The sequence below is a fragment of the Pseudophryne corroboree genome, chromosome 6, assembly GCF_028390025.1.
Source record: "Pseudophryne corroboree isolate aPseCor3 chromosome 6, aPseCor3.hap2, whole genome shotgun sequence".
NCBI classification, from domain to species: Eukaryota; Metazoa; Chordata; class Amphibia; order Anura; family Myobatrachidae; genus Pseudophryne; species Pseudophryne corroboree.
The window spans coordinates 742272762-742289493 of NC_086449.1; the positions used below are offsets into that span (position 1 = coordinate 742272762).

Below are 16732 nucleotides of genomic sequence, written 5' to 3' on the forward strand. Positions count from 1 at the left end.
GAACAACTTCAGTTCAACTGAGGACATTGTAGGGAAGAGAAATGTGTATTCTGATTTGAACCAGAGTGTTTTGCTAAATCTTCCTATCTACAAATGCTGGGTTACTATATTAAGATTTGGCTCCTTGGGGAAGCTGAACATATTCAAAACTCCAATGTCACATGTTATCTCAATTATTGAAGTTGCGATAATTGTTGACAATCATTAAGCCAGCAAATGTTTATTTTTGTTTTATATATATCCAAAGCAATTTACGGGCAAAATAGATTGTAAACAAGAATTTAAATTGCACAATAAGTGAATAAGGGCCATATACATTTTGCGAATCTGGACACAACCAACAACAGATGGTATGTTCAGAGACAAACAATGAATCTAATGGCTTTGTTCTTACTTATCAAAAGAGGAATTTATCTATATTCTACTTAACAGTCAATGCGGTTCCACTACACAGACTTATAGCACTCTGGGGGAGATGCATGAAACGTTCTAAAGAGGACAGAGGTGGAGGTTTATCAAAGCTTGGAGAGAGATAAAGTGGAGAGAAATGCAGTACTAACAAACCAGCTTCTATCATTTTACAGACTGTTGCCCTTATTTATCAATGAGAGATAAATTTCACTGTGAGTGATAAATTGCACCAGCCAATGAGCTCCTAATTTCCATGTCACAGGCTGTGTTTGAAAAATGACAGTTAGGAGTTGGTTGGCTGGTGCAATTTATCACTCACAGTGAAATTTGTCACTCATTGATAAATAAGGGCATGTGTTGGAAAATGAACTGATTGGTTCATACTTTATCTCTCTCCACTTTAAGGGGTGCCATTGCTATGGGTCCGAGAGGCTCAGAGGGAGGGGGGGCACCTCTAGGGCCTGACTTAACTGCACCCAGGTCATAAAGATGTCTACCAGGTTCCCGGAATTGCCTGCTAAGCACTTTGTGGCATAATGTGAACTGGGGACACTGTGTGGCTTGTGTACTGGTGGCAGTACAATTTGGCATATTGATAACTTGGAGCACTAAAATGCAACATAGAAAGCAGTGAGAAAGGCAGCTCAGATGTTTGGTTGTATAGGGAGAGGAATCAGTAGCATAAAGAAGTAATAATGCCACTGTATTAGTCATTGGTATATAGTAATTTGCTTAATGTGGCCCATACATCTACGGGCCAATTCTCCATTTATACCATTGTCCGATCCACCTGTTGGAGATACGATACGATGATCTGTGATTTATCTGGGGATTGGCAAAATCCAGCAGGTTAAAAATCCCAGAATCAAGGATTTCCAACATATTAGATTTTGCCGATGACTCGACCCAGTCATTGGCAACATGGGGAATTGCTGCAATTAATTGTAGATGTATGAGCCCCATTAGTCAGTGGTCAGCAATGTGTCTTTGAATTGAACCATATGTGTTTTCTAGATTAACCAGAAATTATAATTCTTGCTTAATTATGTTACTGTGGTTTAATGGTTTTGATATTACACTATCTTGCACAGATGTCACATCTATCCATAGGGAGGATTCTTGTAGGAGGATGTAGTTATGTGACCGGCGCTCATACCCAACCCCTTGTAGGACATAATGCTGATATGTTCTTGCTTTATGTGACTCTTGGACCAGAACGTCTTTGGCAATTATGAACATCCTGTTCTTCCAGGCGTAAGAAGTAGTGATATAGAGCAGATTTTATTGTCCACCCCATTTCCTTGCAATTAACAAGTTACAGTGTAATACTGGGAAATGTGTGTACAATAGAACAACAGAATGTGGCATTCATATATGCTGGTGTGGCATCGGCTCTTAGAATACTGGTGGCCAGTGGATTCTTGCCCTTGATGCAAGGCAACTTTTTTAAAGGACATTCTTGGTCAATGAATGTTTTTAAAAATAAAAATGTCTCATTTGGAAACAACATTGTAACCAAAATTATGTGATGCTGTCCAGATGCAAACCTATTTGATAAAAATTCATATTTATATTGGCTGATAGTCTTTCAGGGTCTATTTATCATTAATTGCCATAGCTCTCAAAGTCAGTTGTACCACAAAGCCCTAATAAATAAGATTTTAAACCTACCGGTAAATCTTTTTCTCGTAGTCCGTAGAGGATGCTGGGGACTCCGAAAGGACCATGGGGGATAGACGGGCTCCGCAGGAGACATGGGCACTTTAAGAAAGACTTTAGGTCTGGGTGTGCACTGGCTCCTCCTTCTATGCCCCTCCTCTAGACCTCAGTTAGAGAAACTGTGCCCAGAGGAGATGGACAGTACGAGGAAAGGATTTTTGTTAATCCAAGGGCAAGATTCATACCAGCCACACCAATCACACCGTATAACTTGTGTATCAATTAAACAGTTAACAGTATGAAAAAATAAAGTAGCATCAGTCCAACCTGATGAAACTATAACATAACCCTTATGTAAGCAAAACTATATACAAGTCTCGCAGAAGTAGTCCGCACTTGGGACGGGCGCCCAGCATCCTCTACGGACTACGAGAAAAAGATTTACCGGTAGGTTTAAAATCTTATTTTCTCTAACGTCCTAGAGGATGCTGGGGACTTCGAAAGGACCATGGGGATTATACCAATGCTCCCAAACGGGCGGGAGAGTGCGGATGACTCTGCAGCACCGAATGAGCAAACCTTAGGTCCTCCTCATGCCAGGGTATCAAACTTATAGAACTTTGCAAAGGTGTTTGAACCCGACCAAGTAGCAGCTCGGCACAGTTGTAGTGCCGAGACCCCTTGGGCAGCCGCCCAAGACAAGCCCACCTTCCTAGTGGAATGGGCCTTGACCGATTTTGGTAACGGCAATCCAGCCGTAAAATGCGCCTGCTGAATCATATTACAGATCCAGCGAGCAATAGTCTGCTTCGAAGCAGGGGCGCCAACCTTGTTGGCTGCATATAGGACAAACAGTGCTTCCGTTTTCCTGACTCCAGACGTTCTGGCCACATAAATTTTCAAAGCCCTGACTACATCAAGGGACTCGGAATCCTCCAAATCTTGTGTAGCCACAGGCACCACAATAGGTTGGTTCATATGAAAGGATGAGGCCACTTTTGGAAGGAATTGAGGACGGGTCCGCAATTCCGCTCTATCCATATGTGATAAAGCCGCTAATTTCGACACTCGCCTAGCCGAAGCCAAGGCTAATAACATGACCACCTTCCAAGTGAGATATTTCAACTCCACCGTTTTAAGTGGTTCAAACCAGTGTGACTTAAGGAAACTTAACACCACGTTAAGGTCCCAGGGCGCCACCGGAGGTACAAAAGGAGGCTGAATATGCAGCACTCCCTATACAAAAGTCTGTACTTCTGGGAGAGAAGACAATTCTTTTTGAAAGAAAATGGATAAGGCCGAAATCTGAACCTTAATAGAGCCTAATTTTAGGCCCAAATTCACTCCAGTTTGTAGGAAGTGAAGGAAGCGGCCCAGGTGGAATTCTTCCGTAGGAGCATTCCTGGCCTCACACCAAGAAACATATTTTCGCCATATACGGTGATAATGTTTAGATGTCACGTCCTTCCTAGCCTTTATCAGCGTAGGAATTACCTCATCCGGAATACCCTTTTCCGCTAGGATCCGGCGTTCAACCGCCATGACGTCAAACGCAGCCGCGGTATGTCTTGAAAACAGACAGGGCCCCTGTTGCAACAGGTCCTATCTTAGAGGAAGAGGCCACGGATCTTCTGTGAGCATTTCCTGCAGATCCGGATACCAGGTCCTTCGTGGCCAATCTGGAACAATGAGGATTGTTCTCACTCCTCTTTTTCTTACTATTCTCAACACCTTGGGTATGAGAGGAGGAAATACATAGACCGACCGGAACACCCACGGTGTCACTAGGGCGTCTACAGCTACTGCCTGAGGGTCTCTTGACCTGGCGCAATACCTCTGTAGCTTTTTGTTGAGACGGGACGCCCCCATGTCTATCTGGGGTAGTCCCCACCGACTTGCAATCTGTGCGAAGACTTCCTGATGAAGTCCCCACTTTCCTGGATGCAGGTCGTGCCTGCTGAGGAAGTCTGCTTCCCAGTTGTCCACTCCCGGAATGAACACTGCTGACAGTGAGCTTACATGATTCTCCGCCCAGCGAAGAATTCTGGTGGCTTCCGCCATCGCCGCTCTGCCCCTTGTGCCGCCTTGGCGGTTTACATGAGCTACTGCGGTGACGTTGTCTGACTGGATCAGAACTGGTTGGTCGCGAAGTAAGGTCTCCGCTTGCCGTAGGGCGTTGTATATGGCCCTTAGTTCCAGGATGTTGATGTGAAGACAAGTCTCCTAAATTGACCAAAGACCTTGGAAATTTCTTCCTTGTGTGACTGCTCCCCAACCTCGGAGGCTCGCGTCCGTGGTCACCAGGACTCAGTCCTGAATGCCGAACCTTCGGCACTCTAGAAGGTGAGCACTCTGCAGCCACCACAGGAGAGATACCCTGGCCCTGGGGGATAGGGTGATCAACTGACAAATCTGCAGATGTGACCCGGACCACTTGTCCAATAGGTCCCATTGGAAGGTCCTCGCATGGAACCTGCCGAAGGGAATGGCCTCATATGATGCCACCATCTTTCCCAGGACTCGAGTGCAGTGATGCACTGACACCTGTTTTGGTTTCAATAGGTTCCTGACCAGAGTCATGAGTTCCTGAGCTTTTTCTATCGGAAGATAAACCCTTTTCTGGTCTGTATCCAGAATCATGCCCAAGAAGGTTAGACGAGTCGTAGGAACCAACTGCGACTTCGAGATATTGAGAATCCAGCCGTGTTGCTGTAACACCTTCAGAGAAAGTGATATGCTGTTCAGCAACTGCTCTCTTGATCTCGCTTTTATGAGGAGATCGTCCAAGTATGGGATAATTGTGACACCTTGCCTTCGCAGGAGCACTATCTTTTCCGCCATTTTCTTGGTGAAAATTCTCGGGGCCCTGGATAGACCAAACGGCAACGTCTGAAATTGGTAATGACAATCCTGTACCGCAAATCTTAGGTACGCCTGATGAGGTGGATAAATGGGAACATGAAGGTATGCATCCTTTATGTCCAGGGATACCATAAAATCCCCCCATTCCAGGCTGGCAATGACCGCTCTTAGCGATTCCATCTTGAACTTGAACCTTTTCAAGTATAGGTTCAAGGATTTTAAATTTAATATGGGTCTGACCGAACCGTCCGGTTTCGGGACTACAAACAGGGTCGTATAATATCCCCTTCCTTGTTGAAGCAGGGGAACCTTGACCACCACCTGTTGAAGATACAATTTGTGAATTGCATTTAAGACTATCTCCCTTCCCTGGGGAGAAGATGGCAGGGCCGATTTGAAAAACCGTTGAGGAGGCTTACCTCTTCGAATTCCAGCTTGTAACCCTGAGAAACAATTTCTATTACCCAGGGATCCACCTGCGAGTGAACCCAGATGTGGCTGAAAACTCGAAGACGTGCCCCCACTGGGGCGGACTCCTTTAGCGGAACCCCAGAATCATGCAGTGGATTTTGTAGAGGCCGGGGAGGACTTCTGTTCCTGGGAACTAGCTGTGTTGTGCAGCTTTTTCCCTCTGCCCTTACCTCTGGCAAGAAAGGACGCACCTCGTACTTTCTTGTTTCTCTGTGATCGAAAGGACTGCATTTGATAATGTGGTGCTTTCTCAGGCTGTGAGGGAATATAAGGCAAAAAATTTGATTTACCAGCTGTCGCTGTGGAGACCAGGTCCGAGAGACCTTCCCCAAACAATTCCTCACCCCTGTAAGGTAAAACCTCCATATGCCTTTTTGAGTCGGCATCACCTGTCCATTGCCGGGTCCATAGGACTCGTCTAGCAGAAATCGACATAGCGTGTATTCTAGAACCCAGTAGACTAATGTCTCTTTGAGCATCTCTCATATATAGGACAGCATCTTTTATATGCCCTAGGGTCAATATAATACAATCCTTATCTAGGGTCTCAATTTCCGCTGATAAGGTATCCGTCCATGCTGCTACCGCGCTACAAACCCAGGCCAACGCAATTGCCGGTCTGAGTTAGGTACCAGAATGTGTGTAAATGGACTTTAGGGTAACCTCCTGCTTGCGGTCAGCAGGATCCCTGAGGTTAGCCGTATCCTGGGATGGCAGCACTACCTTTTTGGATAAGCGTGTCAATGCTTTGTCCACCCTAGGGGAGGATTCCCACGGTTTCTTGTCCGTTGGCGGGAAAGGATACGCCATAAGAATCCTTTTGGGAATCTGCAGTTTTTTGTCTGGAGATTCCCAAGCTTTTTCACATAATTTGTTCAACTCATGTGGGGGGGAAAGGCTATCTCAGGTTTCTTTCCCTTACACACATGTGTACCCTCGTGTCAGGGACAGGTGGTTCCTCTGTGACATGCAAAACATCTTTTATTGCAATAATCATATATCGAATACATTTAGCCACTTTTGGCTGTAGCTTTGCATCCTCGTAGTCGACACTGGAGTCAGAATCCGTGTCGGTATCTGTGACAACTATTTGGGATAGTGGGCGCTTTTGAGACCCCGAAGGTCCCTGCGTCATAGGGACAGGCATGGGTTGAGTCCCTGGCTGTACCCTAGCTTCAGCTTTGTCTAATCTCTTGTGCAATAAGTTTACATTAGCACTTAAAACATTCCACATATCCATACAGTCAGGTGTCGGTGTTGGCGACGGCGACACCTCATTTATTTTTATCTCTTCCTCCTCCTGAAAGCCTTCTACCTCAGACATGTCGACACACGCGTACCGACACACCACACACACACAGGGAATCCTCTTATCTGAGGACAGTTCCCCCACAAGGCCCTTTGGAGAGACAGAGAGAGAGTATGCCAGCACACACCCCAGCGCTATATGACCCAGGAAAAAACACTATATAATTAATTAATTATATGTTTACCCAGTAGCGCTGTTTGTAATATGTCAATGCGCCAATTATGTGCCCCCCCTCTACTTTAAAACCCTCTTTCACCATGGTATTAAGCAGGGGAGAGTCCGGGGAGCTTCCTCTCAGCTGTGCTGTGGAGAAAATGGCGCTGGTGAGTGCTGAGGGAGAAGCCCCGCCCCCTCGGCGGCGGGCTTCTGTCCCGCTCAAATATATTGAAAAACTGGTGGGGGCTCTTAAATATATACAGTGGTCAGCTATATATATATCTTATTTTTGCCAGAAAAGAAGTTTATATGCTGCCCAGGGCGCCCCCCTGCGCCCTGCACCCTTACAGTGACTGCCGTGTGTGAGGTGTATGGGAGCAATGGCGCACAGCTTCACCGCTGTACGTTACCTCAGTGAAGATCATGAAGTCTTCTGCCGCCTCTGAAGTCTTCTTTTCTTCTCATACTCACCCGGCTTCTATCTTCCGGCTCTGTGAGGAGGACGGCGGCGCGGCTCTGGGACGAACTCCAGGGTGAGACCTGTGTTCTGACTCCCTCTGGAGCTAATGGTGTCCAGTAGCCTAAGAAGCAGAGCCTTGAAACTCACAGAAGTAGGTCTGTTTCTCTCCCCTCAGTCCCTCGATGCAGGGATTCTGTTGCCAGCAGGCTCCCTGAAATTAAAAAACCTAACAAATATACTTTCTGTCAGAAAGCTCAGGAGTGCTCCCTGAAGTGCACCCATCTCCTCTGGGCACAGTATCAAACTGAGGTCTAGAGGAGGGGCATAGAGGGAGGAGCCAGTGCACACCCAGACCTAAAGTCTTTCTTAAAGTGCCCATGTCTCCTGCGGAGCCTGTCTATCCCCCATGGTCCTTTCGGAGTCCCCAGCATCCTCTAGGACGTTAGAGAAATGTAACTTTCCCTGCTAATACTAACAGCAACATTTTCACTGCCGGTTTCCATCCAGCAGTGTTACTGTGTAGACTTTCATTGATGGATGAGCACTGTGAGTACCAGAGGATGCGAAGGGACCCAAAAGGAAGCAACGGGTTTCAGCAAGCTAATGCCATCTGAAGATGACATTTGTCCCGCAATGTACCGCATAGCACATTGGGTTTTCAGTGCACCTTTCATAAGTGGGTCTATAGAATAAATCTGAAAAACATGCAGGATTGTTTCGGTATGTTTTCCAGACATTGATGGATAGCCCCCCCTAAAGTGAGGAGTATATTTTGCTGTGAACCTTCTGCTACTTTCAAGATCAGTGATCATTTTGAGGGCATTTAAAAAAAAAAAACAATTTGCTCTTAGCTGTCATGTGTTCAGCTCCTTTCATGTGTTTGTTCAGCTCCTTACTGTCATGTGTTCAACTCCTGTCATGTGCTCAGCTCCTAACTGTCATGTGTTCAGCTCCTAACTGTCATGTGTTTGAAAAATGACAGCTGGGAGCTGATTGGCTGGAGCACCATTTATCATATTGCAAGTTTTATCAAACCCAACACGTTTTATCACTCGTTGATAAATGGGACCCTAAGATCTTAACTTGTCTTAACTGGTTGGTCATGTTTTTGTACTCAATATTCTATACCTCTATATCAACATTTTTTCTGCCAGTTCAGACACTTTTATGCTAATGATTAAACAGTCAATATAGTTTAAGGCAGTGATCCCCAAACCCGGTCCTCAAGGCACCCTAACAGTCCAGGTTTTAAGAATATCCATGCTTAAGCAAAGGTGATTAATTAGTACCTCAGTCAGTTTGATTATACCATCTGTGCACTGCACAAGCATGGATATCCCTAAAACCTGGACTGTTAGGGGTAAATTTACTAAAGTGTGAGGTTTTTTAGAAGTGGAGATGTTGCCCATAGCAACCAATCAATCAGATTCTACTTATCATTCATCTAGCACCATTTTGAAGATAATAGAATCTGATTGGTTGCTATGGGCAACATCTCCACTTCTAAAAAAAAACTAACTTTTTAGTAAATTTACTTAGGGTGCCTTGAGGGTTGAGTTTGGGAAACCCTGGTTTAAGGCCACAAGAAAAGTTCACTTCTAAAAAAAACATATAGTCATTTTAAATATCTATTTCACTAAGAAAAAAATGTATACTTTTAAGGAGTGAAAGTGGATACAAATACTCTTTAACATCATAAATGACTAGTATTTAATAGATTATGGTGTTATATTGAATACAATTTCCATCAAATATATTTTTGTTAGCTTAGACTATCCTCTTTTGCCCAGTTAGAATATTTAGCATAATGGTTGGTGTGTTGAAAGATGAAACATTTGACAGGGACATATTGGGTGAGATTCAAATGATATATCATGCCCAATTTCCTTTCTAAAATGATCTCCGTTATCGTGCATATTGCGCCCATGGTAATCAGGTTTAGCTGTGTAAAGGGTTAAGTGCATCACTACTCCGGGGGCAGCGAGCTGAAATAATGAGACAACGTTCCTGAGGGCAGAAACAGAATGGGTGTGGAAAGGGGTGAAAAGAATTGAATCCCGCCCATTGAGTACAGATGTGCCTGTACTCACCTATCCTCTACAGGGCTATATGATGCGCTACAAAATGCGACTATCCCATTGCTCAGTATTTTGCTCTATATTTGTGTGTCTCGCATGGCTAATGTGATAAAAGTAAAAAGTGCGCTTACCCTGTACACCACTAGTGGATTTGCGTGCTGAGAAAAATTGCCAAGCAACTGGGGGACCAATATGACTGAGCTACGCCATACATCCCGGCATGCATCATTGTGTAAATTACACTACCTTGATCATGGGAAAAGTACAATTCTATGCCCTCAGTGCACATTTCTGTTTGTGTGCGGCTGCAATGGGAAAAAGATGCTGTGTGGTGCGAAAAAGACACTAAAGTGCTAAAGATATCCGTGGTGCAGCGTCTAAGTCACGCCATGTGTCTCACACCATATAGCGCAAAAATGCTAACTGAATAAGGACATTGGGGCAGATGTATTAAGCCTGGAGAAGGCATAAGGAAGTGATAAACCAGTGATAAGTGCAAGATGATAAATGCACCAGCCAATCAGCTCCTAACTGTTAATTTACATATTGGAGCTGATTGGCTGGTGCGTTTATCACCTTGCACTTATCACTGGTTTATCACTTCCTTATGCCTTCTCCAGGTTAATACATCTGCCCACTATGAGAAAGACACTTGAGCATTAAGTAGTCGAGAATGATGATGGGTAATCTTTATGAGAATTAGCTAAGCCTTGAGGCGATCATAACACGATACTTGTGGAAAACCAGCTTATAATATATCCCAAGATATGAACTATTGTTTTATTGTTATATTATATCTTCATTTTCAGTATATATGTAAGTCTACACCTTATTTCATATGTTTATTTTGGTAACAATTACAGTACATCTGAATCACAGTTTTAGTATTTTAAAGCAATATTGCACTCTGTTTTAGTGTATGTAACATTCATTCAGTCAGACTCATAGGCGTGCGCAGGACATTTTATTAGGGGGTGCACTATTAGAAAGGCGTGTTTAGCACCGCCTATCAGGCGTGTCTACCACCACATATTGGCACTCAATGCAAACTAAATAATATAGAGAATTGATGCACAGATATAGATATAGATATATAGATAAATATATACCGTATATACTCGAGTATAAGCCGACTTTTTCAGCACTTTTTTTTGTGCTGAAAAAGCCACCTCGGCTTATACTCGAGTCAGTGGCAGTGCAGTGTGAAGGAGGGACACGGAGCGCACAGCGCGCGCCTCTCCTGTGTCCCTCCTGCATCTCCGGCGGCAGCGGCGGGTCTATTAAAGGAAGTACCCGTTCGTGACCTCTGATCACGAACTGGCACTTCCTTTAATAGACCCGCCGCGGCCGCCGGAGATGCAGGAGGGACACAGGAGAGGCGCGCGCTGTGCGCTCCGTGTCCCTCCTTCAGAAGACAGCGCGGGATCGATGGAGGGGTAAGTAACAGGCACTGGGGGAGCATATTTGGCACTTGGGGAGGGGGCATATGTGGCAGCATGAGGGGCATATGTGGCAGCATGAGGGGCATATGTGGCAACATGAGGGGCATATGTGGCAGCATGAGGGGCATATGTGGCAGCATGAGTGGCATATCTGGCAGCATGAGGGCATATCTGGCAGCATGAGGGGCATATCTGGCAGCATGAGGGCATATCTGGCAGCATGAGGGGCATATCTGGCAGCATGAGGGCATATCTGGCACTGTGGGGCATATCTGGCAGCATGAGGGGCATATCTGGCAGCATGAGGGCATATCTGGCAGCATGAGGGCATATCTGGCACATCTGGCACTGTGGGGCATATTTGGCAGCATGAGGGCATATCTGGCACATCTGGCACTGTGGGGCATATTTTGCAGCATGAGGTGGCACATCAGGCACTGTGGGGCATATCTGGCAGTATGAGGGCATATCTGGCACTATGAGGTCTGTATACGGGTAGAGCTGCATTTCCCACCCTAGGCTTATACTCGAGTCAATACGTTTTCCCAAGTTTTTGTGGTAGAATTAGGTGCCTCGGCTTATATTCGAGTCGACTTATACTCGAGTATATACGGTATATATATATATATATATATATATAGATAGATAGATAGATAGAGAGAGAGAGAGAGAGATAGATCGCTAGATAGATAGATAGATAGATAGATAGATAGATAGATAGATAGATAAAAATCTGTTTAATATATGTTAAATTTGTATATTTTATTACCATACAAACATTATATCCTAATCTCTCGAAATATATATTGATATTGAATTTGAACTTGTCCTCATCCAAGAGGAACGCTGTATTCTGTGGCGTTGGCACATGATGAGGAGAGAGAGAGCGTGGGTGGCAGCATGAGCGTGCATGCACGCGGCATGACATCATCACGACACATGCCACAGGTTAGAGGAACTGGGAGTAAGATTACGTCAGTGATGCTGCACCATACAAATGAATGACAGCCAAACTGAGCAGAGGGGGTGGCAGGCGCAATGGGCGGGAGGACAGAAATGAGCACCAGGCACCCCCCCTGCGCACGCCTATGGTCAGTGGGCCCTACTGCCTGGGGGTAAGGACCTCCTCCTCCTCTAGCAAACTGTGCACTTGAATTATATTTATACATATGTTACCTTATACTGCACAGGGCTATGGTGTATTTTTTACAGGGCATTACTGTTATTAATCTGATACATTATAATGTGTGCATTAGCGGTATTTACTATATATATTTATCAAGGGGTCAAAGCCATGCACTGTCTAATCGTTAGGCAAACCAATGTGATATTGGCCACACCCCCTCTGGATTTGGCTACACCTCAAATATGGGCCTCTACCACTGCATTCTCTGGGTGGGCCCTTCATTCCCCAGTCTGACACTGCATTCAGTGACCAGTTATTGTATAGATAGAGATGTTAGGTAGCACTAGCAAGTACAGTATGTAGCACATAGATAAAGTGGCAAATGCATACTTCTGGTAGGGCCTCCATCACTGTCCCTGGGTTGTTAGTGTGGGGCATATGCATCAACCCTTGGAGAGAGATAAAGTGGAGTGAAATAAAGTACAACCAATCTGCTCCTAACTGCCTTGTTACAGGCTGTGTAAAAAAATGACAGTTAGGAGCTGGTTAGTTGGTAGTTTGGGGTCTATGTTCTAAGCCTTGTTCGAGAAATAAAGGGAGGAAAGATAAAGTACCAACCAACCAACTCCTGTCATTTTTATCTCCACTTTATCTCTCTCCAATCATTGATACTTATGCCCCACAGTCCTAGGGACAGGAAATTGGGGGAAATGTATTAAACAGGACGCAATTACTTTCCTGAAAGTCGGGATCTCAGCGGTCGAAATCCTGACACCCATTGAAATGCCCAGAAACCCCACTTGGGTGGTGGTCCACGACACCACCCGAGGGGGGAATAGATTAGTGTGGCGACTGAAGCGTGGCGAGCGGACACGCTGCGCTCGAGGTTGGGATTCTGATTGTCGGGATTTCGGCATTGGGATTTCGACTGCCGGGATCCCGACAGCTGGGAAATCATACTGAACCCGTATTAAACTCCTAAAGAATACAAGTGGAGAAGTTGCCCATAGCAAGCAATGAGATTCTAGCTATCATTTGCTTAATACAGTCTATAAAATGCTAGCTAGAATCTTATTGGTTGGTGTGGAAAAAAAAAGCAGAGTTTACTTTCTTGTACACCTGTGAAACTAAAACGATGTGGGAATGTGACTTAGAAGGTTGCTCTAATCTCCCCCAATGGTTCTAATATCCCTTAGCCATATATACAATAATCTTATCCCAAGGGATTGTTCTTTTTACCTGTAGTCCAAGAATACCGTTGAATAAAGAATGGCTATAAAATAGTTTATTCCAGCAATTTACAAAAATAAAGTTTTACTAAAGGAAAATTCAGCTTGGGCAGAATATAGAATTAAAAGATAAAACTTTTCCTTCTGTATCATAGGAGATACAGATGTGTCCTCTCCTCATACACTTAGCCTAAATACACCATACGACGTAAAGCATTGAGCAACTTGCAACTTGTTCACATGGCAGATGCAGCAAAACACAATACAGAGTGCACTAGCTGCAACATTAACTGTACAACGGAACTTGCTTCATATACAGATGCAGACTCATCAGCAGACAGATGTACACAGGGCCGGACTGGCAAATGCCAGAAGGGGTGATGGCCTGTTGAGCCGGTCCGGCCACATAGAGAGCTGGGCTGGGCTCATGTAGGACAGCCTTCTAGCTCTCTATTTGGCTACCCCTCCCTATCCGTCCATGGCTGTGACACAGATAGATGAGGGTGTGCCACGAGACCAGGCCCCCCTGACTCATGGCACGACCCGTGAGCCATGGCTGTGCCCCCTTGTCATGCGCAAACACACACTGACATGCCAGGACTGTGAAACAGTCCCAGTCTGTCCCGGATGTACATGTGTTGCACATCAAATTGATCAGTGTAATCTTGCAACGTAGTTTTGCCATTTCCAGTTGTATTATTTGTGCGATTAACACACGCATTTTGAGGGAAACTGAAGCCACAGTGTATGAGGACACATCTTTAGGAGACAGTTTACGGTACTTCTCCCCTACGACAGATCATGCTCAGTAACTGAGGGGCAGATTTATTAAGCTCGGTGAAGTGATAAAGTGGAAGGTGATAAAGGACCAGCCAATCAGCTCCTAACTGCCATATCACAGGCTGTGTTTGAAAAATGTCAGTTAGGATCTGATTGGCTGGTCCTTTATCATCTTACACTTTATCACTTCACCGAGCTTAATAAATCTGCCCCAGTATGTTTACGGGGAGGAACAGCCGAACAAAAAATGTAGGGAAAAATGATACAAGGAATTATATTCACACTGGTAATACCGTAACACAGGCTGCAAACATAGTAATGGGAAGTTATATAGCCGTCCTCAATGCTTGTGATGTTTTTTGATGGGGCGCTATGAGACGGCTACTATTGTTATATAAAAGTAAGACAAATAATGACAAACTTCTGTATAACTTGAGTATAACATCGGGTTCTAATTTTGTCTTTTTGTTTATTTTCTCCTCTAGATCTTACAGGTGAATAAGGTGATGTCCATCCTGTTCTGTGTGATGTTTCTTCCTTATCTCTGTGGCATCCACGCTACCACCATGGATAAAAGGAATTTACCAGAAAATTCAGTGAATTCCCTATTCGTTAAGCTCATGCAAGCCGACCTTCTAAAAAATAAAATTCCCAAGCAAGTGGTCAACACCAAGGATGACCTGCAAAGTACGTTACCAAAAGCAGAAATTATCGTTGACCTGGGTATGGTCGACAATGGGAAGTCCGATTTTCAGCCAGTCATCTCAATAGAAGCCGAGCTCTTTAAGCAGCAAAGACAGAAACGCTATAACTCACCACGTGTGCTCTTGAGCGATAGTCTTCCCTTGGAGCCCCCACCCTTGTACCTAATGGATGATTTTGTAGGACACTCTACGTCATCAAACAGAACGTCAAGGAGAAAAAGATTTGCGGAACACAAAAGTCACAGAGGAGAATACTCTGTATGTGACAGTGAAAGTTTATGGGTCACAGACAAGACGAATGCAATTGACATTCGGGGTCACCAAGTAACTGTGTTGGGCGAAATTAAAACTGGCATTTCGCCCGTCAAGCAATATTTTTATGAGACCAGATGTAAAGACGCGAGACCCGTCAAAAATGGCTGCCGAGGGATTGATGACAAACACTGGAATTCTGAATGTAGAACATCCAAAACTTATGTTCGAGCATTGACTTCAGAAAACAATAAAATGGTGGGCTGGCGGTGGATAAGGATAGACACATCTTGTGTGTGTGCATTATCGAGAAAGATAGGAAGAACATAGCTTTGTCTTGTCACTATATAAATTATTATTTTAAATTATATAATATGCATGTAGCATATAAATGTTTATATTGTTTATATATTATAATATGTTCTTATTTATTAAATTACAGCAAACTCATATAAGCTTTATTTCCTCTCCAAATGGATCGAAGAAGAAGTCTGTGCCTTCTTTCGGGCATTTTGAACCCCCCCCCCCAAAAAAAAAAGTATACATCCGAATCTACTGCGAGCAGTATCTATGACCCTATCAAACCAAATCTATCCATCAGTATTTCTCCTACAGTATTTTCATGCCAGTGACTGTTTTTAAGCAGACTTTTCAAATCCGACTATATTAGAGATGTATAAATTGTATGCACATTATATTCAATAACAATATATTTTACCTCGATAATGAAAAAAAATAATATTTAAAAAAAAAAAACTTAACATGTTCCATTTCAAACAAATGTTCAAATAAGATCCAAGTGATGTTATACATTACTTTTTTTCTTTTGTGTATATAAAACTTGTTTTTTTTCTGTTTCGTATTTCAGACATTTCTAAAGCCCTGCATATTAGCTCAAATTAGATATGAATTTTTACCCAATTTGCTAAACAGTGGGTCATGTGTTACTGCCAACCTCATTTAAACTACCTTGGGGGGGAAATGACAATTAACAGTATATATTTTGAACTTTTTTTTAGCCAAAAATAAACGGTAACACTGCCACTTTACTTAAGAGGATGCCTGTTGTCCTTTACTTTTCCTAGGATGTGTACCTTGAACATATATAGAACGTTTATCCAGTGTAAAGCAGCACAATTGTGTGTGCAAAGTACTAGAGTTCCTATGACCACAATTGTACAGTATAATTTTAAGTGCAATAATGAATTTTCTACTCCCTTTTACACCCCGACCCCCTCAAGTACTTTTAAAGGCCGCATACTACACAGGCCTCTATTTAAACATCTTTGTCCTCCATGGATTGCTTTTCCCTGTGCGTCCAGATCTCTCATTATTGTCAATCTCAAGCGTCATCATATTCTGTCTGTGTAAAATGCAAGTATTTTTTATGTGTGAACACTCCTAGCAAATTATCCTCTGTAGAAGTAAAAGTTGGTCTGAACTCTGACCCCTCCCACCAGTATCAGTGATGTCATTTCCAGGGGGAGATTTATCAAACCATGAAGAGAGATAAAGTATCACCCAATCAGCTTATATCACGCAATCAGTGTTTGAAAATGACAGGATGTGATTGGCTGGTACTTTGGGACATGTACTAAGCAGTGATAAAAGTGGAGAATTGAGCCTGTGGAGAAGTTGCCCATGGCAACCAATCAGCTGCTCCGTACAGTTGCATAGTATGCAAATTATAAATGTTACGTCAATGCTGATTGGTTGCCATGGCCTACTTTTCCTCTGGCTCACTTCTCCACTTTTATCACTGCTTAGTACATGTCCTTGTATCTCTATTCACT

General features: G+C 43.8%; 1 protein-coding gene across 3 annotated transcripts in view; it reads left to right on the forward strand.

The window, feature by feature from the left end:
• The window catches only part of NTF3 (neurotrophin 3), a 90938-nt gene extending 74945 nt beyond the window's left edge, over nt 1-15993 (forward strand). For all 3 annotated transcript variants that reach the window (XM_063928497.1, XM_063928498.1, XM_063928496.1), the window contains exon 2: nt 14469-15993. In XM_063928497.1, coding sequence (XP_063784567.1) covers nt 14490-15269 — 780 coding nt within the window. In that variant the 5' untranslated portion in view covers nt 14469-14489 and the 3' untranslated portion in view covers nt 15270-15993. The remainder of the gene's footprint in view (nt 1-14468) is intronic.
• The last annotated feature ends 739 nt before the right edge of the window (nt 15994-16732 follow it).